Source organism: Hypomesus nipponensis, chromosome 15, assembly GCF_054491055.1.
Source record: "Hypomesus nipponensis isolate SF chromosome 15, ASM5449105v1, whole genome shotgun sequence".
NCBI classification, from domain to species: Eukaryota; Metazoa; Chordata; class Actinopteri; order Osmeriformes; family Osmeridae; genus Hypomesus; species Hypomesus nipponensis.
The window spans coordinates 12,359,037-12,382,370 of record NC_140375.1 but is presented as its reverse complement, the minus strand read 5'-3'; the positions used below and the strand labels follow the sequence as shown (position 1 = coordinate 12,382,370).

Here is a 23,334-nt window from a genome sequence, read left to right as displayed (position 1 = left end):
ATCAAGCAAATGGCTAAAGCTACCCATCTCTTAAACTTGCCAAATTGTGCTATTTGTGTAAGCTGGCTTACTACACCTGTAATGGGTATCATGTCTGGCCAAAAGCATTACGACCTTAGAGTTTATTTGATTTGAATCCAGAAATGAACAGACAAGTATCCCTTAGTGTTAGGCTATATACGCTTACTTAGAAAAAAATAAATACTTTTTTAATTTCCTGTATGTAAGTTAGAATACTTATTTCTTATTTTTTAACAATTGACATATGACTTGAGAAGGGTCATTATGTACTGTGTAATACAAGTGTATATAACAAAGCACATTTTTGTAAACTATGAAAATAGATTGGATTAATATTACCAGAAATATGGTACAGTAGACAAGAAAACAAAATAGTTCAAATTAACAATGACTACACTATAACTTTGTTATAAATACTGGTGTGTACACTTGCCCATCCAATTTTTCTATATACCTAGTAAAGCATGGTTGTACAATGCACGCTCCCTGGTTTGTCATGCCTTTGGCTGCTGAAACTGCTACAGCAACAGTCTATGCTAACTCATCCTTGGCCCAGGCTAGATGCAAAATTCAAACCAAAGGACAGGGATAGAGGGTAAGGAGCACACTTTAATCACTCATGACAAGGTGGAGATACTGCCACAGAGTGAGTCTGTTTAAGGAAATCAAATGGGACCAATTGAACCCTCCTTTCATGGGTTTAGTAACTCCAAGCCTTATGGCAAGACACGTCTAGGACAGCTTGATCCCTGCCACCATCCTTTGTGTTGAACACTTGACACATGGCCATGCTGTATACTGTAGGACTGCTTGGTAAGCGCTGTGACATAATGTTGCATAAGCCTTACCTTTTACAGAGTAGTTTTTGCCTCAGGACGTCTTATTAAGATGGTGCCTGTACATTTTTTCCTGATAAAGCACCCCCAGTGCAGTGCAGGCAAGGCAGACCAGGCTTGTGGTTACATGGACAGTCTGCAACTGTGATGACTCACTGACAGAACTAGAGGTGGGTGGGAGGAGACAGGATGAGCTAACCTACTTACTTGTTACCCTTATCTTTGCTTAAAGTTATTTGTTAATCAATCCTAGAACTATTGGACTATCCTCATCTGAAATTGATGCTATTTCCTTGTAAACCCCTTGTTCTGTGTGTCTTGATGAGTTAGATATTTTACCTAAATTATGATGACTGATGATGACATTCAATCTCTGTGAAAATCCTGTGAGTCATCCAAATGCGTCTTCTGTGCTTTAAACTGTATGCTGCAAGCAGTGAGAACCATACAGGTCTAGAGCAATGCAAGTGTTTACGTACATTTATATTAATTATATACTGTACTTTTTTATACTGCAAATACTTCTATTTTCATGTGGTTGTAGCTCCACTCTTGTAGCATGACAGTTCTGTCATCAATGTGGAATATTTTCTGCCCCTTATTCCATGGTTGATCCTTGGTTAGACACAATGTACAACCACAACGATCCTCAGATTTACTGGGTTCTATTTTGAAAAACATTTGCTTTTCTTTCTTCAGATGTGGACTACAATACTTCTTACTTTATGCATTGTTGTAATGGTTGGGCAATGGCTGGGCAATGGCTGTAAAATTTAAAACTAATTAATACCATAGATTGAAGGGGAACAATAGATTCACGCAGAAAAATATTAGAGAAAGAAAGGAAGATATAGGTGTGAAATGAGAAACGTTTGAATATAGTGGAAATCTGCTTTAACAGGTCCTTGTGTTGGGGTTCTCTCGGATCAAATAGTCCTTTATCTCTGTGCCCAGACTGGACATTATTGAATGATCACCTGTGAACTTATGAACCTGGATCCTCTGGAGCCCATGTGTTGACCCCTTTCACTCAATTGTCCTCTCAGTAGGTTATTTGTTCCTCTCCAATATATTTTCCCTTTCCTTTATCTCATTGTATCCCCTATTCAGACTGAAAGGCCATTGTTATGAAACAAAATAAAAAGCAGAGAGAGAGAAATAGAGAGAGATCACAATTACATTGAGTTAAGCATAAGCCAATTCATTGTCTTAAACTATTCTTTCTACATTTGTTATGAGGACTCTTATACAGGATGAACATCAATATACATAGGGGGACAATTTGGTAGAGAAGTGAATTAAGTCCAGACTTGTGGGAGTGTTGAGGCTAGGAGAGATCTTGCGGGAGCATGTAGGCTCGAAAATATCAGTCCCTCCTTTTTGTACCAATTTGCCTGGCCATTGACTGAGAGTTCAGCTTGGTCTCCAGGGAGAAGGTGTGATACACTCTGTAACCATGGATACTGTGGCTCTTGCTACCTGCAATTCACAGTCACCCTTGTTTTCATCTAGTTAGTTAATTAGGTTGCTTTTGAATAGATAAGGGCATTGAGTTCAGTGGGTGGTGGTCCATGGCAAGCTGAGGGCGTGAGCTAAGCAGTTATATGCCAGACCTGAAGTGCAGGCCTCCTGAGAATAGGAGAGCATGGTCGGAGGCCTCCTAACTAAAGGTCTCTCTTAGCTGCTGTAATGCGGTGAGTGAAGGCAATGGCAATCGAGTCTGACAGGGAGAGAAGCTTCTTTGGCCACCTTGAGCTACCACTCCCTGCCTAGAAAGGTCCACTCCAGGGTGGCAGGTGTGGGTGCATGTGGGCTAGATGAATTGCGCAAGCAGGCATTAATTAAACCCTGCAAGACAGTGAAACTTTTGTCTTCAAGACAAACGTTTCCTTGGCAGCAATACCATGACCCCATTTGTGACTTTGACCACTTTCAGGGGACTTGCTGTACTGATGAATCATTTTTAGTAGGTAATCAATTTCAATGAAAATGGTGCAACACTTCAACAACTTTTTGTCTAAAATACAACTGGCTCCTATACCCTGACAAGGAAGGCCACAGTACGGTAGTAGTATACTGCCATGTCGTCTTGCTAAATATAGGATTTATAAAGGAGTAATTGGGTTTCTAGGAATTAGTATAAAGATGCTCTTACTAGTGATGTCATAGTCCTTCTTAACATAGAATCAAGGCCAGGAGTGTCATAGACATTAACCCACAGCACGACCAGTGTCATCCCACTCCTCTGCCTGTTAATCTGCAGTGTGTGCTGCAAAGGATTTCATGTCACTTTCAAACAAATGGGAGCATTTCTTTCCTTCACTAATTCATGGATAAATTAATGTATTCCATTGGAAACTATGTGTTCTGGACTATATGTCATGTTTGAGCTGTGCCTCAATGAAAGGGTCATGGTATGCACTGGTTACTTGTGTTTGTATATGGCTGATTTGTTAGTATCACTAATTGTTTCATAATTGTCTCCGAATCAGTGAGCTGTACTTTAATGCTCTGCAGGGATAATTACATCTATTAGGTTCCTACGAACCTAATGAAACTCTGGCAGGTGGGATGAAGCCTTGGTCTGCAGGAAGTTCCACATTAAAACTGAGAGAAAGCTTTAAGAGCAGGGGAAGCACTTAACCGATGGCTTTAATCACCACAAGAATGTTACTAAAGCACTTCATTTGCAGCATGTGACAGAGCCGCATCAGAAGTTCATCACACATTATTAGGAGCACTGCAGAGATAACTTTCCATGACAGTATGAGGGGTGGAGACAATGAGCCTTATAAAGAAATTGAAAGGGAACATTAGGAGGCAAGAGGCTGTGAGTCAGCTTGCTTGATTTCATTCGTATCCTTGTTTACAGAGGCAAATTAGGGGATCTTTAAACAGTGAGACAAAAGAGAAGCTTTAGACTTCAAGATCCAATAAATATTAAATAGAAAATGTTCTTGCTCTTTTGAAGACTGAAGATTAATATTTTGAACTTGTTTTCTGCCATATATACAGCTCATGTGTCAGTCTTTTCTCCTTAAAATATTTTCTTTGTGCTATGCTTTCTGCATATTTCATAGACATTTGCCTGAATATAATCACTTTTTGCACTGTGTGTATCATCAGAGATGCTCATTGTATGTTTTTGAACTGCTTGGTAACGAGTCCTAAAAATGCTGCTTGTCTCATGACCTTTTCCTGTGTGTTTATTTTAGAAGCCCATTGTGAAGTTTTGCATGTGTGTATCTCCTGTGTAATTGTGCTTGTGATTGTGTGTTTTATCATTCCCCCCCCCCCCCCCATGTGTTGTCTGTTTGTGGTCCACAGGTCCTCCGCTGCATTGTTCATCCGCCTCCTCCTCCACCCCTGTTGAGCAACTCCCATTCCCTCCCCCTACCCTTGCAGCCAATGAGAGCCAGGGACAGTTGCTAGGTAACTGTGCGCCTCAGCAAGCCCGGGACTCTGACTCTGAGGATGAGTTTGGCCCTGGTTCATTCTTAGTTAAAAATGGCTCAGGGAACCTGTATGCTCCTGCTACTGGAACTACCCACGGTGAGTTGGTCTTCAAACTACTGTTGCTTTCAAGAGGTTAGCCTACCCCTGGGCATGTTGTTTAGGTCACATAGATGACTATTCACAATATTGTGCCCCTTGTTTGTAGTCATGAGAGAGTTGAAATCCTTGAAACAATATGTTGCCCTAGGAAGTTCACAGTATTGTTATCCAAGGACTGCAGAGTTTTTGTCTTTATGTATTTATCAATTATTTTGGTTTGGGAAGTGTTTTGTCACACAAGCATTGGTCTATTTATACCTTTTTGTGCCGATGAAATGTCATGTCTCAACGGAGTTACTAAAGCTAATTGTAAAAGATACAAAATATAAATAACAGTCTGCCATTTCTACATATATAACATTGTTAACAGCATCTTAAAGGACTTTACACAAATCAGTGTTTAATGTCATATGAACATAAAAAAAAATTACATTGCCAAAGTCATTACCAAACATTCTTGTTCAAAGTTTTTTTTGAACTGGATGTCTTTATAGCTATAATGTGGGGAAAAAACTTCCAATTACATTTTTCACAAATAAATTGAATACGTGAATTCTTCATGACAATCAGTCAATAATGCTGTTGACTTCACTCAGGTCTCACTTTTTCAAGGCTGTCAGAATCAATTTTACTCAAAGCTTTCAGTTTGGTCCTCAAAGATTGTTTCTTCTTTCAGCTCAAGGGCAAGATGTTTTACTATTCTTATAATAAGATACAGTATGCTTTTTTAATCATACAGTATAGCTGGCCTTTAGACTGTCATAAATGTAATTATGTATACATACTTTATCAGAATATTTTCTTGTAATTGTCTCTGATGCATTGGAAAGTCATCAAGTTCATGTGACCACCAAGGTTTGCTTTGTTAGTGCAGTGCCATGGAATGGCCTGAATTCACCCACATCTAGACAGCACTGGGATGTGTGAAGCACACACACCATTTAGTTTTTTCATAATTCTGTTTTATCTCTGCCGACAACATTATTGTATTGTATGTTTTTTTTCCTGAGGGTAAAATGATATTTTAGATTTTGGATCAAACTGTCTGGAAAAAAAAGAGTATATATCCCATTGCACTGTCATAGTCCGCAATGAATGTTATACTTGCAGTACCTTTCTTTAATACTTGTATGATCCCCACAATTAATGAGTATGTCTGTAGAGTTAACTATTATATGATACTTTAACGAAATACGTTCACGTCTTATAACTAAACAGCTCTTCTGCCACTGGCACCACATAGTCAAAACAATATAAATTGGTTTAAATAATTGATCAGGCTTTACAAGTTAACTACCCGTAGGCTGGAATTACATCAAACTCTAAAGTGCCCCAGCTGCCTGGACCAGCTCAGAAAGCCAAGAGAATGAGTTATTAATCTTTCTGCAAATCTCCCCCTAATTCCTCAGCAGTGAGTTTCTGGTCACCCAGCAGTGACATGGCCAGGCTAAAATGGAGACAGAAGGATGGGAGGACGTCTTTTAGTGCAGCAGCAGATTTGTCTTGTAACAATGACTCTGATTTGCATAGGTACAGCATTAAGGTTGCCCTACGGCTGTCAGCAAGGGGTGGTGGAGAAACAGAGAGAAATACGCCCCCAACCTTGCAGCTACCAGTCACCTGGGGTCTTTATTAGATTCCAGTAAAGTAACATGCTGTAGCATGTTGATCTATGGTCTCGGCCAGCGGCTTTAGGTCCTTCAGCAGTTCTCAGTTACTGTATGCCTTCTGTCTTCAAAAGTGCCAGAACTCCACACAACAATTGCACTGATCTGCTTTCATGACCTTTTAGCCCCTTTTGTAGTTTCATGTAAATAAGCCGTAAATTATGCAAATTGATCTTGCTTAGGATTCCTATTTGTCATTTTTCATTGTTTGGCCACTGTATTTGCAAAGTCTTTGACAGCCCATGGAGCCAATTACAATAAGAAAGAGAGACTCCTCTATTTGTTCACTTAAACCATCTAATGAGCCGTATAAGTCCATTCCAAGCTCTCTCATGCATTATCCAGGTTGTATACGAATGAATTAAAATGGGAGTCTTGCTGGTTTCGTTTATTCAAATCTGCATATCTTATTTGCTTTTTGTTAAAATTAATTTTCATCTTCCACTCCGATGTAATAAGGGCCAGGCTTTGAGTGGACATGCCCCTCCATTTTTGTCTTAAGCTGAAACCACTTGAATTTAATGAAGAAGTGACTCCACAGATTCAGCCATTGCAAATCCACCCAACCCTAACTTTAGTGTTGCTTTTTGACCTTATTTCTGTATTTGTGGTACAAGCACAGTATGTCTGGTTATTTGTAGAGAGCTACATATGAGTGCAAAAACAATTTATGAAGTCTGAACTATAGACACATCCAGAATATCAAATGAGACCTGTATGATCCACAGGTCAGTCATTGTAGATTCTTTGCATCAGTAAGTAAACAGCCACAGGGATTTCTGTGCACCCAAAATACATGGTTCACCTTGCACCTTACTATATAAAAGAGGAACTTATCAACTTATGGTCAACATTGAGTTCACATATTGCGCAAGTTAAAGAGAGGTCTGGAATTGATTTATTTTCCTTAGAATCTTCCAAGACGACTTGTTTTTCGGCCTTACGTTGGTTTACATGGAGCCAGGGAGCCTGTTATGTTGACAAGGCTGCTTTCTGATGCCCTCAGTACTTTTTTGAAGCATGTGTTTCACTGTGGCCCCTAGCTTTCTTGCAGGGCCCTCTTCCTGGGGAGAGTGCCAGCGGGAGCTCACTGCCCTGCTGAGATCCAGATCTGAAACACAGCATCCTCCTTGTATTGGCATCTTTTTAATGCAAAGCAGCATGTGGCCTGGCTACTGCTGGCCATTAATGTGGCATGGTCTCTGGATAGAGGGACAGCATAACACCTTCTCAAAGCTGACCAAGCAAGAAGTGGGTGTAAGACCAGGGGACGTGTCTGGGCTGTGCCTGAATTCCAATAAGCAGGGCAATAAGCAATAAGCAAATTGCTTAATCATCTCCCTTGTCATCAGGGAGGGAGCAAATGTAGTTAAGAGGTCACCCCAAATGAAATTCAGCCACAGACACTTTGAGCGATAAAGTGATAAATATTGTGTGTATAAATATATGAACAGCATATGAATCTGTAGGCTCTATAGTTTAAGATTTTTTGATATTTAGAAAAGAGTTGAAGCCAGGTTTTTTTTTGCTATGTGAATACACTGGAAACAAATGTGTATCTTTTCTATTTATCCAGCTGCTCATCAGGGCATGGAGACCTTGGTTGATGAAATTTGCATGCTTCCAATGTGCATCTCTCTACAGAGGCTCATAGATGCATTATTTTGAGAACCATGTAAATTGTAATCCATCTGACTGAATTAATTGTATACCTTTTTGACAAATAGACTCAATAGATTAAAAACAAAATAAAGGCATTTACTTGACATTTAGCTACATGCCATGCAGAGACACAGAACCAATTTTGTCTTGGTATAAGAGACCATACTATTAAGATGTGTGTGGCCTTTTGAAGAGTTTTAAAATGGATGCCTATTTTCTGTCACAATGTCGTATAGATATTATATTTCAACCTTTCAATTGTCTATATTCTGAGTTCACAATTCAATAAACTGTGACGTGACGTGCCGGATCTGCCTTCTCATTTTGCCTTCTACAAATGAATCCTGTTAAAGCCGATTGTGTTACTGGGTGGGTCTACCACTCAAACGTAGAGTGGGGGGCTGGAAACAGCATAGCACTGCCTCTATCACACATTTCTTGATGATTTTTATAGACAAATTCCAGTCAGCTGGAAATTGTGTTCCTGTTACTTGTCTAATGCTTTGTAGCAGTGATCAGCTTTTAACGATCTGTCTATAGTGGATAGCTTTTGATTCATTCTATATTGAATCACTCACACCTCAGTGCTTTGATCAGGTGTCCAGGGCATGCCATATCACTTCACCACATGGGGTGTGACAAAATATGCTCTTGAATTCTACCACTATCTTGTAGTCATTAGACGCCCTGGCCAGTGCTGACAAGGAGCTGTGGTTTTGGAAGTAACCAGTCTGCTCTCTTTCTCTCTCTGTGGACTGAGGAAAAAACATGATGGTGCAGATGTACAGGTGTTTAGCACACCCCAATAGACAAGGAAAGTCCTTGTATTGTCTGGTGTAGATTTCATTTTGTTTAGAATCAGTTTTTTATAGGAATGTTTTGCACTGCTGCTTGTTACTGCTCATCTATTATTTACATTATTATGAATCAGTTTCAACCAAGGAATTGATGTATTTGTACTATCCTTTGGATAACTAATACTACCCTCTAAAGTAACCTGATAGATAGTTCCTGAGAGACTGACACAATAAACCAGAATTTTCCATTGACTGAGCCCAAACTAATTGTTTAATATATCCCTGAGATTATTATGGCTGATTTAACATGTTGGATCTGTCAAATACAATGCTGTTATCAGTTATTTGCACTTTAGATTCAGTTTCTACTTTTAAAAATATAATTCTATTCAATTTTAGACGCACTACGTGAATATTGTTGTTAGTGTTAACTGACAACTGCCTGACAATCTGTTCTACAGTTGTCTCTTCAGACTACCACCATACTGTTACATAGCAATGCATGTTGCCCAAAGGGTGTACCCTGGTTAATGAATTGAATTCAATTTACTTTAATTGCTTCTCTATGAATAGCTGTGAGGGATAACCAATGTATGTTGGAGAACAACAGAGCAGATATTTCTCAGGGTGTGTTCTTCCGACATGACCTCTATCCTGCATGCCATCTAAGTTCAGGCTATTGTATCTGAATTCCCCTATTCAATCCTTGTCTGATAACAAATTAATCTCCCTTTCTTGCCAATTTCGTTGTGCAAAGCAGGTCAATAGAAAACCATTTACTTTCTTGCCTTTCTTTGGATACTGGTGAATCTTTGTTGCTGAATCACCAGATCTGTAAGGGAGGTTCTGCCATGCTCTTTGTCTCAAGGACTGCCATGTTCCTTGTCTTTTGTTCGTTTCAACAAAAAATAAATCTGCTTCTCTGCCGCGCTGTATCAGCTATTTTCTATTAACCTGGCTGTTATAGGGCCATGGTTGAAGCACATGCGGCCACTGCCTCAACACTATATTGCCCATCCTCCTTGGTAGATTCTGGAAGTAGAAAATGTTCTAAATCATAACTTACGATGTCTACAGTACGATGTTATGTGTGTTAAGTTTGGACACTTGGATATCAGAGTACTGTACAGAATAGACTTCTCATAATTATAGGTTCTTACTCAGCAACTGAATAATTCCCTTACTCATGTGAATTTGTATTTGTTTACAGAGTAAACTATGTATAAAGAGTATAATGTTATTGTCTGTATAGGGTGTTTTTAATACAGTAATCATTATCTATTTGTTAATGGGTATTGGGATTTGACAGCATGGTGGTCATGAACTAAGCTCCAGTCAGTTTTTCCCAGGCCCATGGTATTCTTATTGCAGAATTGGAGGGGTTTGGGTACAATTCATAGCAGGATTGTGGACAAGTGCTACTTGTCAAAGCAAGGGACAAGTGATGCCGTGCCTAAATAATGTGAAAAGAAATAACAGAGTTTCAGTTTGTGGTACATCCTTTACCTGCTCTAAAATGTGATTACCATGCTTCAAAGATGCACACGGATCTTAAAGTCCTTTAGATGGGAATTTGTATTTCATCTCACTGTTAAGGGTCATGATCAATCTAACTGTTTAAAACAATGACAGCAATTAATTGCTGTTATATCAAATTATCAGAATCTCCTTGTATAGCATACAACTCTTAATTCTTAAACAGTTCAGCGTGAGACAATTTAGCAAGGATTTGATTCGGTTGCTGTGTTGTGCCATCCTGTGTCTGGTTATTTTTCTCTCAAGCCTAAAAGAGTGAAGTGGGTTCACTGTGTACTATTAGAATGAGTGTGCTGTTGTCTAAATGAAGCTTGTATTGGCCCTGGCCATATGCTCGGTGGGCCTGCTTTGTCCTACTCAAGGCTGACTCCATCTCGCCAGTCTGTTTATACGACTAGGCTTACGGACACATGTTGATATATCAATAAACTCTGTCCCAATGAAAAATAACCTGTGGAACTGTTTTAAGCTTGACTGGTTCAAGCAGCCGATAATGAATTACTGAGCTGAAAGAAAATAAGACCTCATCATATCTTTGTTGCGCTCCCCTGTAAATTGTAATTATATTTTGAGGATATCTGTGAAATAAAGACTTGTTGATAGCGAGAGCACGTCATCCCCATGTGTTGACATGAGAATATTGATTGAAAAACGACTACTGTGAAAATAAATTGATATTGAGTGTGCAACTTCTTTATCATGTTAAAAACAGGGCAGTATCAGATGAGGCTGACAGTAAGACCAGGGACCTGTAATCTTATACATCTTTGGTCTGATCCACTTCCCTAAAATGCTATGACAGTGACACTGGTGAACATATGAGGAAATAAATGTATGACAAAAACAACAGGGAAGACCTACTTGGCGCTGTCAGTTGATCATTGGAATGAATTTCAAAGAGGTCGACGGTAGTAATCTAATACAGCTGATAATGACAGAGTGTCGCCCGTACCGTAGCTAATGTTGTTTGTGAGAATATACCTGCCAAAAATGACACATCCCATTCAATGTTCTTTCGGGCAGCGGGAAATCTGAGTGTTTACTGGTGACAGAAAAGGGCAGCTCAGGAGCACCTGTGATGAAACAAAGCCAGGTAGCTGTCGCTTTCACAAACAGGCCTGCATGTAATTCTCTTTGCACATAGTGTCTTATCAGACCAGACTTTGTCAGACAGACATGGAGCATCTGTGACAGGAAATGAGTTGAATTAGGAGATTTTAAAATGTTTGGGTCTCATTGTATTTCGTCTGTCTGTTGAGAAGTCTTTTAAGCAATACTCTGTGTGAATACAACAAAATAAGACAACCATTGTTATAAAAATACAACAGTAGATACATATAATAAACATAGTCCTCTAATCAAAATAAAATTCATGAAAACCAGGTAAAACTAACAAACCTAAAAACGGCTAGAACTGCGATGGTTGTTTGAATGGCCTTTGTAAGACTTAAGGGCTGTTAGAGAGAGACAGAGAGAGAGAGATAAGTGAGTTTTCACTGCAGGGTCGGTGCAATAATGACTGTTCTGAATGCTTCAGCATCAAGCCCTTGGTCAAATTCATACACACTATACACATACGCTTAGACTTAGTTAAACCATTGTCACCAACAGCCTCTCACGTCTGTGACATTACAAAAAACAGCAACAATTATTCATATGTTCATTTATGATTATGTTTCTTGTTTCAGACGGTGCATTTCAAAACCACTCCAGGCTGCGGACACCTCCTCTCCCGCTCTCCCACTCTCACTCGCCCAATCACCAGCTCCATGCGGCCTCCATCAACTCTTTGAACAGGGGCAACTACACACCCCGCAGCAACCCCAGCCCTGCCCCCACGGACAGCTCTGCCCCACCAGAGGGACCAGTCAGTGGGCAAGACTCTGGCAGCGCCCAGGATAACTGGCTGCTCAACAGTAACATCCCCCTGGAGACCAGGTACTGTAGAACTCTGACTGGGCCCTGTCCTGGGACGTAGCTCACCTAACACCACACCCAGCTTAGTGAATGACATCACATGTGGCCTCTGTTGAACCAAGTGGTTGCTATTGAATGCAGTTTATCTTTTTTTGTTTGTTCCATGTTGAATTACCATACTGTTATTGGGGCATGAAAGGAACTATCCCTGTGAGGGGGAGTGGCCGACTGTACAGTACAGTACATACTGTATAACATGATTTATTGAGAAACAAGAGAAAATTTTGCATTTTTGTTTAAAAGTTAACAATCTTGGTCAAAGCAATCCTGTCAGTAACGACTCTATGGAATTTTGTCTACTGTGTAATTAAAATCAGGGTGGAGCTCTAAATAAAATCACATTCAGTTACCAAAGAGCAGGCTGTAGAGAGAGAGAGAGAGAGAGTGTAGATTAGAGAAATATAGATATGTGGCAAAAGCTAAGTTTTTTGCAATGAAACCATAATTGCCAGGGAAGTATCTGACTTAATTAGTCAAATCCAGCTCCAGATCTCCTGTCTGCTTCTCCTCCACAATCAGTGATGCGGTCCAGTCAACAGGAAAATGATCGTTAATTTCAGTTGGTGGATGGACAGTTAGTGGCGTAATGAATGATTAAACGTTCTATGGCTCCAGAGTTAATCCCATACAGGTATTCCCAGTGGAGCACAGAAACAGATGGCAAGAAGAGAGGATTTGCAACAGGAGATAGTGCTGCAGAATCCACATAAATTAGCCATGGCCAAGGATGAGAAAAAAATATCAATTATTAGAATTCCACAGATAAAACTGAAACCATTAGTAATATCCACAAGGGCCCTGAAACATCGCCTGTCACTTCAACTTAGTTAATAGCATTATAAGGGCCTTCTCCCCTCACTTTTGTGAAATACAATGCCCCTGATAAATCCCTTGCTTGATGGGCTTATCCAAGCTTGTGGATGGAGGGGTGCCAGGAGTTGGCCTCTATTTCGACAGCGCCAACACTCTAAAAAGTTGGTGCTTGTCTTCTCCCTCTTCATTAAAAGTTGAATGACTCCCCTACAGAGTGCAGGGAGGCCTGTGAGACAAATATAGCAACCTCGCTATGGTCCTGGAGCGACGATGACCGCAAAAACAAAGCTTTTCTCTTGTTCCATTGAACGTGTTCAGCCTGCCCATTGCATGATGTGGACGGTTCATTTCTCCATTGCATTACCTCAGTCTTCCCCTATGGAACAGTGCTATCACAGTGGGAGTGCACAATGGCAGAAATGAGACACGTGCATCGACATTCTTTATTGGAAATACTATTTTATAAGTAATGTAGGAGCTAATGTATTCAATACAAAACAACAAATACAAAACGCTGTAATGGTTAGTGATGTGTGATTGAAAGTTTGATGTAAAAATCTAAAAAGTATTACGAAAAGTTAGTGAATTGACAGTGATGCATTGTTTTCTTTTAACCTACAACTACAAAGGAACCAGAATACTCTAATGTTTATCAGAGAAGAGCAAGACGTTTGCAGAGAAGGGCAGGGGTCATACAATACCAGGTACGGGAGAGTCCAGTGGGGGGAGCAGGAGAGATACTTCAGATGTATTTTTGTCTCACAACGTTGTAGAATTCCATCAGGGGTTTGGATGTCATTGGTGTGTAAAGCCTATGTAGATTTCCATTTGTTGGTTGTTAATGTTGTGTGGTAATCATACTGTCTCTGGCATGCATGGCTCACTCATCACCTCATCTCCATCTCTCCACCTGTGTGTAGAAACATAGCAAAGCAGACATTCCTAGAGACTTTACAGGACAACCTTATTGAGATGGACATTCTTGCATCAGCACGGCGTGATGCTGCATACAATGACGGGTATGTTGCATGTTCGCTATCTGGCTGTCGTGAGTAGTAGGACCTGCTTTGCCATGATTTTTGGTATTTATCATTTAGCTCCATCCAACATCTTATTTAGATGTTTGATGACGATAAAACTAAACTTATTGACACTTACATGCTGAGAAACACGTTCATTCTGTTTTCCTCAGGGAGTGATATTGAACACATCTAAAAATGTGTAAAATGCCCTCCCTGACACATAATATTGTTTTAGAAACCGACTACACAATGTGGTCATGTTTTTTTCCTGCTGTCGGCAACAAGATATGCCCTACAAATTTTTCCTAGACAAAAAGAGAATGGTTACAGTGACTCCCCACATCATACGGTGCATGGTGACATTCAATCACATTCATGCCACAATCATTTCAAAGCATCCCATAAACTTGTCAGTAAAAGAACCTTGACAACACTGCCTCCACCACTGTATTTGAAGGGATGATCATGAGGCTGTTGGAGAATGTAGGTCTACACATGTTTTATAAGAGAAGCAGCTATGTATTTCAAGGGCAAATAAACACCCTCAACCCTCATGCATCAGCTAAATACACCTGCCTCTGGATACATATGACACATAGTTGCAGTAAATTATAAGTCACTACAGAGGCACAAATTAACAAGGGCCTGCTGTGGTCGCAAGTCCTGTGAATTAGATTTAATATTGATTCACATTTTCGATTCGACAACCCACTGTGTCTCGATTTTTACTTGCATAGCAGAAAGGGTGGCCATGGCAACAGCAGTTCGGAAACAGAAATACTGACCAGTGTAAGGGACTGCTGCACTCCATGACAATGACGCGTAGGATGGAAGAATGGATGTCTCCATGGACCTGAGGGGTTTTTAATGAGACTGTTTTAAAGAGAGAGCATTTCCTTTTCAGGCACTTCCTGTTTAAGCCGGGTGGGACATCACCAATGTACTGCACAACATCACCAGGTTACCCTCTGACCTCCAGCACCGTGTACTCCCCTCCCCCTCGCCCTCTGCCCCGCAACACCTTCTCCCGACCGGCCTTCAGCATGAAGAAGCCCTACAAGCACTGCAACTGGAAGTGTGCAGCCCTCAGTGCTATCCTCATCTCAGTAACGTTGGTGTTCCTGCTGGCTTACTTCATTGGTGAGTCACCTCTATTACCCTCACACACCAGGGCAGACACCTCCAGCTAACCTCCCTCTATCTGCCAGCAAAGGGAAAAGTCCATGGACCATTATGTTTCTGCTATTATCCATTTTAATAGTCTGGAAATCTGCACTTTGCCCACTATATGAATATGATTATATAGGGACTCGTAGATGGACTCCTCATCCGTACACCTCATCAGGAATAACATTATCATTCTTGGATTGGGATGGCTACATTTGCAGAGACCACCAGGATGGTTCCCTGCAGCTGTGATTAAGGAATAGATCATAAGTTTTTCATTCACATTGAATTGAATTCACATTTCATTACAATGCTCTACATTTTTTACATGCAGTGTATCATCACATATTGTCTATGAAAATGTGGTCTTTCACAAAATGTAGTTTATTTTAATGTCACTTTGGTATCTGTTGTTCTGACCTTCAGATGTGTCCCTATCTATCATTCACTCTTTCACAATGTTATGTTTTCAGAGTGATTGCAATTGTGTTTTCTTAATGAAATAAGTTGTTATCCAACAAAACACATTGTGTCAAATATGTACATGGTCATAGTTCATACAGACAGCCTTCATGTGTGCAAAACTCATATAATGCACTTCCGTATCTCTTTTCATTGACAGAATGGTCCTAGTAGTACATTTAAGATTGTGTTTCAGTGTTGATTCAACCAATGAAAGTCTGCTACTAGCTGCTAATGGTAACACATTATTCAAGGGATGGATTTTCATAAATTGGGTGGGCCGATTGGACATTATCAGTGTGATCTCGCTCCAGATCTAGTCTACATACAAGTCTACTGTTTGTGAACTGGCCAGAAGCCAAGAAGCCTCACCAGCCTCGGCGCTTAATCACTTCATATAATTACAATCCCCCAAAATCAAACCATCTCCCCACATTCCCACACCTAAACGTGTTGGAAATCAAACCACACCCCGAGATCTGGATTTTACAATCAAGAACAAGAGCCATGTTTAATTAAACACTGATGAGAAAATATATTTAATTTCTAGTGCAATTAATTATTGAGGCTTGTAATTGGAAACTCCGGCTGAGTTGTCTAATGAACCCAATTAAACCTCATGACAGATGTGTGCAGCGTGGTTTTGCCTCAGTACAGCTTTGTAAAATAGTTCATTTTGGGGGTGAAAAAGTTGAGGGGCGAAAGATTGCGCTATTTTCTCTGCGGTGGCCTGCTCATTAGCACATTCATTATGCAGTCATCCTTAAGGTCATCAGTTTCCTCCTGTGTTCACTTCCATTCACACTGGGTAGTGTGACAGCCAGGTATGGCATGGTCCTAGCATATTTCTGCAGAGAGCAGAACTTACAGTTACAGTAGTTGAAAACTATATTTTCTGTTTCATGTTGGGCTCTTGTGTTTTTGTAATTCAGCATGTACTTTGCTCTCCATCACATCTCTGAACTATTCAGTCAATATTCTGGTACAATCTTTGTTCTCTTGTCAGAATTGACAGAATTCCAATGGGAGTAAACGTGATTGATTAGACTCTGTACGACATGTACAAATGTACATGAGTTGTGTGTAAGAATAAGTGTACTCTCACTGAAAATGATTAACAGATAAGGAGGATGTGCTGTGGATGACAGATTTTAATTTGGTGGATTAATCTGCTCCTTTCAATCCAATTGACAAATGATTCATTATTTTTGATATACTGACCAACAGTCAGTAAACAATGTAACCTGGAGAAATACAAACAGAGATGCAGAGTCATCAAAATTGTGAAACAAAGTGTCTGTCCTGCACACACTATGACCTACTGGTATCTCTGCGTAAAATAATTGCACTCCCAGCGTCTTTGATATGTCAGGTTTACATTCTTAAATCTTGTCAGTTATTATAGGTAGTGCAGTTTTTTTTACCGTTTCTGTCAAGAGGGTGATTGGACGGACAAGCAAAGCAGCGTTACCATTGATTGGTTGTTAATTAATGCATTTCATGCTCTCAACTGCCTTTGAAAAGGACTGTACATGGTATCACTGTATAACAAATAACAGAGTAAAAATATTTCTTCAATATATACGTCCACTATTGCTAGGTCAATTAGAGCTGTTTACACATTGTAAAAGGCACACAAAGAAAGCTGGTTTGCACAATGGGTACCATGTGTAAAATAGGTGTAAAAGTAATTAGGTGGATAATGAGCGACTGAAGGCAGCCACATTCAACACTCATTCATTCAAGTGTCTAAAAGGGATTCATTAGCCATATGCTTGCTAATGTGCTCGGTCCACTCACTGAACGATAAGAGAGGACAGCATTCTCATGCCAATGCATCTCTTTTCAATTGCCCGTTTTTTTTTATTTGGGATTTTACCGTGTATTTTAGAGGCAGAAAATGAGTGAGACAGTAAAAAGTTCAGTCTTTTTTTTAATCATCCTTGCTGCTCTTGAAGTGTAGTTGAAGAGCTGCCTTGAACAAAGGGGCCCAGGAAGGCTGGCAGAGCACACAGAAATGGGCATGTGCTTCCTAAGGGTGGGTGAGAAGTCCTCTCCTACTTCTCCACCCTAATTGGCACATGACATAGCTCAAGTCCAGCCAAGTGATAAGCAAAATAGGGCACAGCATGTGCTCTGAACCAAAGGAACATCTTGCGAAGTCCAGGCCAGCGACAGGTCAGTGGCCTGGCTCGAGCAGAGATGTTATCTGTCAGTGCCAGTGCGCCTCTCATTAGAACCACCTTGTTATTCCAACAACCAGCCCCCTGTTTGAAGCCTGACGCCGCCACACCATTATGAAGCGCACAGAGTCTTACCAAAGTTTGTGAAGCTTGCTAAACAAATGTCAGAAGGCTCTATCCTGGCCTTGCTTCTGCACTCTGCATATCACAGATACCAAGGATGCGCTTGAGTAAATCATGAAGGGCAGAGAGACTCTAAGTCATTCTCTATTAGAGGCCTTGGGGACAGTCGGGATGGGGTTGGATGAACAATGGGCCCCGCAGAGAAGTGATTACTCGGACACTTGGAACGACATACCCGCCTGGTGTCTTTGATGCGATTGTTCTTTTAGCGGCATACGAGCAAACGTTAGCTCCCTCTCTTGTTCTCCAGCCCATGTAGAGCTACAAATTAAAAAAGAATGTCTCTTCCAGAGCCTACAGTATGACAAACTCAGCCATCTGTCTCTGTGCTTCTGTTCTCCTCTGACATAGTCAATTCCACAGCTACCGGAAGTGATGGTGGGATGTATGGAAACAAAGGATGATCATTCATTCTTTATTGCAAAATTTCTGCATGGCCAGATCATCTTTCGTTTAAATATTTAGAAAAAATCAAATGAAAGCATTAGGCGGGGTGTTAGTCTCTAATATGCCCATGATTAATGAAAGGGTCTCCACTCTCCACTGGAAAGAGCCAATGTACTCCATTCATCACAACTAGCCTTGTCTGATCCGCTTCCTGTCAGATTCACATGATGGTTTTAACTGCCAATTTGAAAACTAATGCTTAAGCCTAGGCAAGCAAATGTCCTTTAATTTATAAAGGATTACTGATCGTGCCATTTGAAACACAGGAGGAATGAATGACTCCTACGCATGAGTTGTTGATATGCTATGTAATTTGCCCTTGATTTTGTTTTCCTTGTAATTATGAGGTTGTTGCTAGCTCAACACAGACTTGTTTCCTGGCGATTTGCCATTTCTTAATGAGTTGACCAGAGTGTATAGGCATTGCTTTGGTGCTACACCATAGGCTACACATCAGTGAGTCATGCAACACTTTCAGTTAATTAATTCCCATAAAGCAAACTCAGCATAATAAAATATATCATGATACTATAAACATTTGACAGTGTGAAGATTCCCTCTTCACTTTTATGAGTGGAGCACAAAAATAATTTTGTTTTTCTAAAAGTCATCAGTTGGTAGTTGAGATTTCTGATAACTTTGAATTTTTTATGTTCTCTTTGAAAAAAAATACTTGAACATCAATAAAAAAACATTACAGGAATCTATCAAAAGTCAGTTTTACTCTTTCAAACTTGCTGCTAATTCCACTTTCATATTCTATATTTGTATTTGGTAGTTATTTATTGGAAGAGCTTAAAAGAAATGCCAAACTGGTCAAACAAAATCGGTATGGCCTCTCTGAGGCATTTTTTGCTGACGGTTGACTTCCAAACTGACTTTTGCCTGGCTAAGCTGGTCGTGTCTTTTCTCTAGTTGGTGATCTATCATGGTCAGCCCATCCTACTTTGCCCTGCACTCCATTGTCATTGTCCCAGAGGGCATTCCTTTTGTTGACCTTGTAAAATATCAGTGTGTCTTCTCCATGTCTGCTCACTCCCCACCACCCCGACGACTGAATGCTTTCCTTGTCTCCCCGGACGTTGGTAGGGATTAGTATGGGGATGAGAAGAACAGGGGTGCCCTTGGGGTTAAATATGTCTGTGTTGGAGTGGCACAGCAGACCCTGTCCCCAGAGTTCCATTCATGCCCTGATATTACCTGCTCAGCACTTCTCGTCATTAACCATTAAACCCCCTGTATTGTTGTATGTGTCCTTTGATGTTGTCTTTCAGTGAGAATCCACACTCCCACGAAGCTTTCAGCTTCTGAGGGCATTTAATAAACACACACAACCAAATATACTGATGCATAGATCACAGTTTTTAGTTTTTGACCTGATATTGTGGCACAGATTAGTTATTGTAGAACGCAAGTATTTCAAAGCATATCAACCTTAAGTTTATTTAAGCATATACAATTAAATACTTTGAATAACTGTACTTTATTGTCTTCTCCCAGCCATGCACATGTTTGGTCTGAACTGGAGCCTACAACCTATGCAGAGACAGATGTACCAGCTATTGGAGGACAACACCAGTGGCTTGCCTTTACCCACTGACCTGAGCCTGCCCCCGCTGGGCAACACTGGTCTGGAGCTGCCTGACCGCCGAGGCAAAGACGATGGTAAGCTCCTGTTCAGCCTCACGCTGTCCAGGATGAAAATGATAACATTTTAAGACTTTATATGTTTTTTTTCTGACTATGGGAGCTTCTTTGCGGTTCTAATGTTTTGTAAGTGATAAATTGTTGGATCCTCAAACTTGAAAATGAAATGGTAAAAGTTGACACTGCATTTTAGCACAGTTTAAAGTTTTTCACAACTTCTAAGAAAACAAATGGCATTTCAGAACTTCGAACCAAGTTCCCAATGATTTATCATCCGGCTCAACATTGTGTCCATTCTCTGTGGTGTGCTGTGAGATCTGCATTGTAATCCAGTGCAAGTTGCTGTAAGTGGGAAAGTGTTATTTGTTCCTGGAGGGGGAAAACAGACCAGCTTTAGGGACTGAGTATCCTGGGGTTGCTGGAGGATTAGCCACTCTGTCCCCTTCAGAACGGATGTGATCCTTTCATCTTCCAGTCTGGGCTGCCTTTCCTGGCAGCTGAAGAAAGCATGTTCTAAACCCCTGGTACCAACTGCGCCACACTCTAAAAGTTTACTCTCCTCAATACTCAAACAAAACAGGCTCACATTTAACCATGTGATTTGCCATAGGCAGCCGACAAAAGGTGAGAGATCAGGGCATTACCATATAGATGAATCCTGGAGTTGTCGTTCTCGTTTACCAGATGGCAGAGTGTGTGTAGCTAAGAACATGGCCCAGTCACTGTAGAGCTTAGACCCTGAGTGACAGCTGCAGCTGAAGGGAAATCAATAGCCATGGCTTTCTAATTCTGCCTTACAGTGTACCGTTGTCAAGAGAAACACTGCTGATCAATCTTAGGTTTCACCAAGGTGATGCGCATTGCTTCTCCAATTCGCATATTATGTAATTCCCAGAGGAGTTGTCCACCTTAACAGCACACAGAGTGAAACTATTATTTACCACAAGTCCTATTATCAGGGTTTAATGATTTATGTAAACAGTTGATGAACAATGGTAATGTGCTGCATACATACAGCACAGACATGTGGACCCAGTGCCACTTTGTCAAAACATTATGTAAAACTTAGAAGTGGGAGGCAGTAGAGCATGTCCTGTCTTCCCTGATAAAACCCATCGCCAATGATGGACTTTTGAGGAGTCTGCCATCTGCTGTGCCACGTGTAACCCAATACCGTGTCTGCCACCAAATCCTAGGGGTTCAGTTGTGTGAATGTCTGCTTTAGTAGACATCACTGCTGAAATTGGCCCATCTACATGGGCAAGCAGATGTTGGTATTTCTACTGGGTCCAATGGAAGACACATTATGGAGCATATGGAGGTTTGAGCAGCAAGGCCTGTTTGCTGTTACCTGAGTGGGTGGCCTCTCAGAATACCGTTAGAAGCTTCTTGGCCTGGCATGGGCAATGCTTTCACTGGCCCATTGGTCAGAAGGGTCATTTTTCTTGTCTGTCAGTGATGTGATTGAAAATCAGTGAGATAGTCAGACCATCATGCCTCAGCAGAGTGACTCCCTCTGCCCTCCACGCGGAGGATTAATGGTTCCATCTCTTTGACTGATTTACTCTTCTTGTGATGCAGGCAAATTGGACAGCTTGTTCCCAGACGACAGCTTCATAGACATGGGGGAGATTGACGTGGGTCGCAAGGTCGCCCAGCAAATTCCTCCCGGTATCTTCTGGAGGTCTCAGATCTTCATTGATCATCCTATGTACCTGAAGTTCAATGTATCCCTGAGCAAAGACGCTTTGGTGGGGATCTACGGGAGGAGAGGCCTGCCACCGTCACACACACAGGTATATCATGTTGGATTTCCACCATGAAAAACTCACTCACAATCACAAGTAGGTTTAGTCAAGTAGAATATACATAAATATTATATAAATGGTGCCTTGTTTTTTCAAAACAATATTTCAAACATGTTTCCTTTAGATGCTTTGGTTTTTGGATGGTCAGTTTCATTGACGAATCAAAAAAAAAGAGTTGTGAACTCAGGAACTTGCAGCAGGGCATTTTAATTTCCCTGTGATCATGTACATGTAGGCCTACAGTGCAGGATGAAATACATCTGGCTATTAATCATGTCTGTCCTTGTATGGATATGTCCGCATTGGTCTATGGTTTTAACTGAAGTTGAGTGTTCTCATTGTACAAAGGGATTTTAGCCTGCATATACTTATAGCACACGACATGGACGCCCAATTTAATGGATGCTTCTATGCAAAAGATTCTTTTTGTGTCCTCTCCCTATTTGACTGCCGAGTAAATAGTGATTTTTTGTGCTGTGACTGATTACACAGAGTGGCAGAGGAGTCAAGATTCCCAGCCCCATGTAGATGAGAATGAAAAGCAGTCTCATTGGTATTCATTGAGTCAGTTCTGATATGAGGCAAATCGGTCCAGATGTTATTTGAGTAAACAGTAACTTTTAATTTGTTTTTGCTTTTATCACTTGAATAGTTTGAAAGGAATGTTCCCGTCTCATATGTAATGTTTGGGTTGTGAAACGATGAAGACTCATCCAGACATCATGCACCAAATGTAGCCTGGGCCTCACTGAAATGATGACTTATTTATGCAGAAGGAATGGTTCTGCAGTGCAGGAGCCACTGTAGAAATGGTATAACTGGGCTGTAAGGGCCCAGCAGCACACTATGCTTCATGTCACACTAATGGTCTGTCTGTCTGTCTGTCTGTCCACCTGCTTGTTTGTCTGTGAATCCAGTTTGACTTTGTGGAGCTGCTGGATGGTCGCAGGCTGCTGGTCCAGGACGTGAAAGGTCTTGAGGCTCCTATTGCTCTGCAGCGCAACCTGGTCCCTGTCACCACCCACGACACAGGCTTCATCCAGTACATGGACTCTGGAATCTGGCACCTGGCCATCTACAATGATGGCAGAGAGACAGAGACCATCTCATTTCTTACTGCAGCCATAGGTAAGAGCCCTAAGCATGAGCCACTGCTGCCACGCAGAACATCAATACCCATAATGTTTCATAACACCAAGCAACAAGCAGCGCTCCATAGCAACCATACTCTGGTTTCTATGGAATAAGCCTCACCAGATTTTTGTTGGATTTTATAACCTTGAAAAATAGGGGTTAATCAAGGTGGATTTAAATATTCAGAAATCGAAAAATGTATGCTATCCCCAAGACTCTTGAGTTAAAACCTTGAGTTGGAGATCATAATATACTCATTAGCCTGAGTGTCTTGAGCCAATTAGGTGTCGGGTTTCTGGGTTCCATTTGCATACAACTCAATGTATGATTGTGCCCTCCTGCTTGTGCCACTTTTGATCATAAAATGATCCAATTTCCATCTACTTTTCATACATCAAAGAGATATCTCTTCTTTTT

The 23,334-nt window shown here is 40.8% G+C and overlaps 1 protein-coding gene and 1 long non-coding RNA gene across 4 annotated transcripts in view; one reads left to right on the top strand and one right to left on the bottom strand.

Moving 5' to 3' along the window:
• The window catches only part of tenm4 (teneurin transmembrane protein 4), a 92,128-nt gene that overhangs the window by 10,262 nt on the left and 58,532 nt on the right, over positions 1-23,334 (top strand). For 2 of the 3 annotated variants that reach the window (XM_084674515.1, XM_084674514.1), the window contains exons 3-10: positions 4,185-4,409; positions 11,763-12,012; positions 13,494-13,568; positions 13,785-13,883; positions 14,791-15,026; positions 19,829-19,993; positions 21,557-21,771; positions 22,701-22,911. In XM_084674515.1, the coding sequence (XP_084530641.1) occupies positions 4,185-4,409; positions 11,763-12,012; positions 13,494-13,568; positions 13,785-13,883; positions 14,791-15,026; positions 19,829-19,993; positions 21,557-21,771; positions 22,701-22,911 (1,476 nt within the window). Of the gene's footprint in view, positions 1-2,499; positions 2,506-4,184; positions 4,410-11,762; positions 12,013-13,493; positions 13,569-13,784; positions 13,884-14,790; positions 15,027-19,828; positions 19,994-21,556; positions 21,772-22,700; positions 22,912-23,334 lie in introns of all 3 variants that reach the window. The other variant, XM_084674516.1, reaches the window with a different exon arrangement.
• Positions 19,744-20,705, bottom strand: LOC146257554 (uncharacterized). Its single transcript, XR_014729956.1, has 2 exons — positions 20,620-20,705; positions 19,744-20,472 (listed from the first exon to the last, which is right to left on the bottom strand). It is a non-coding gene; the product is annotated as an uncharacterized LOC146257554 (long non-coding RNA).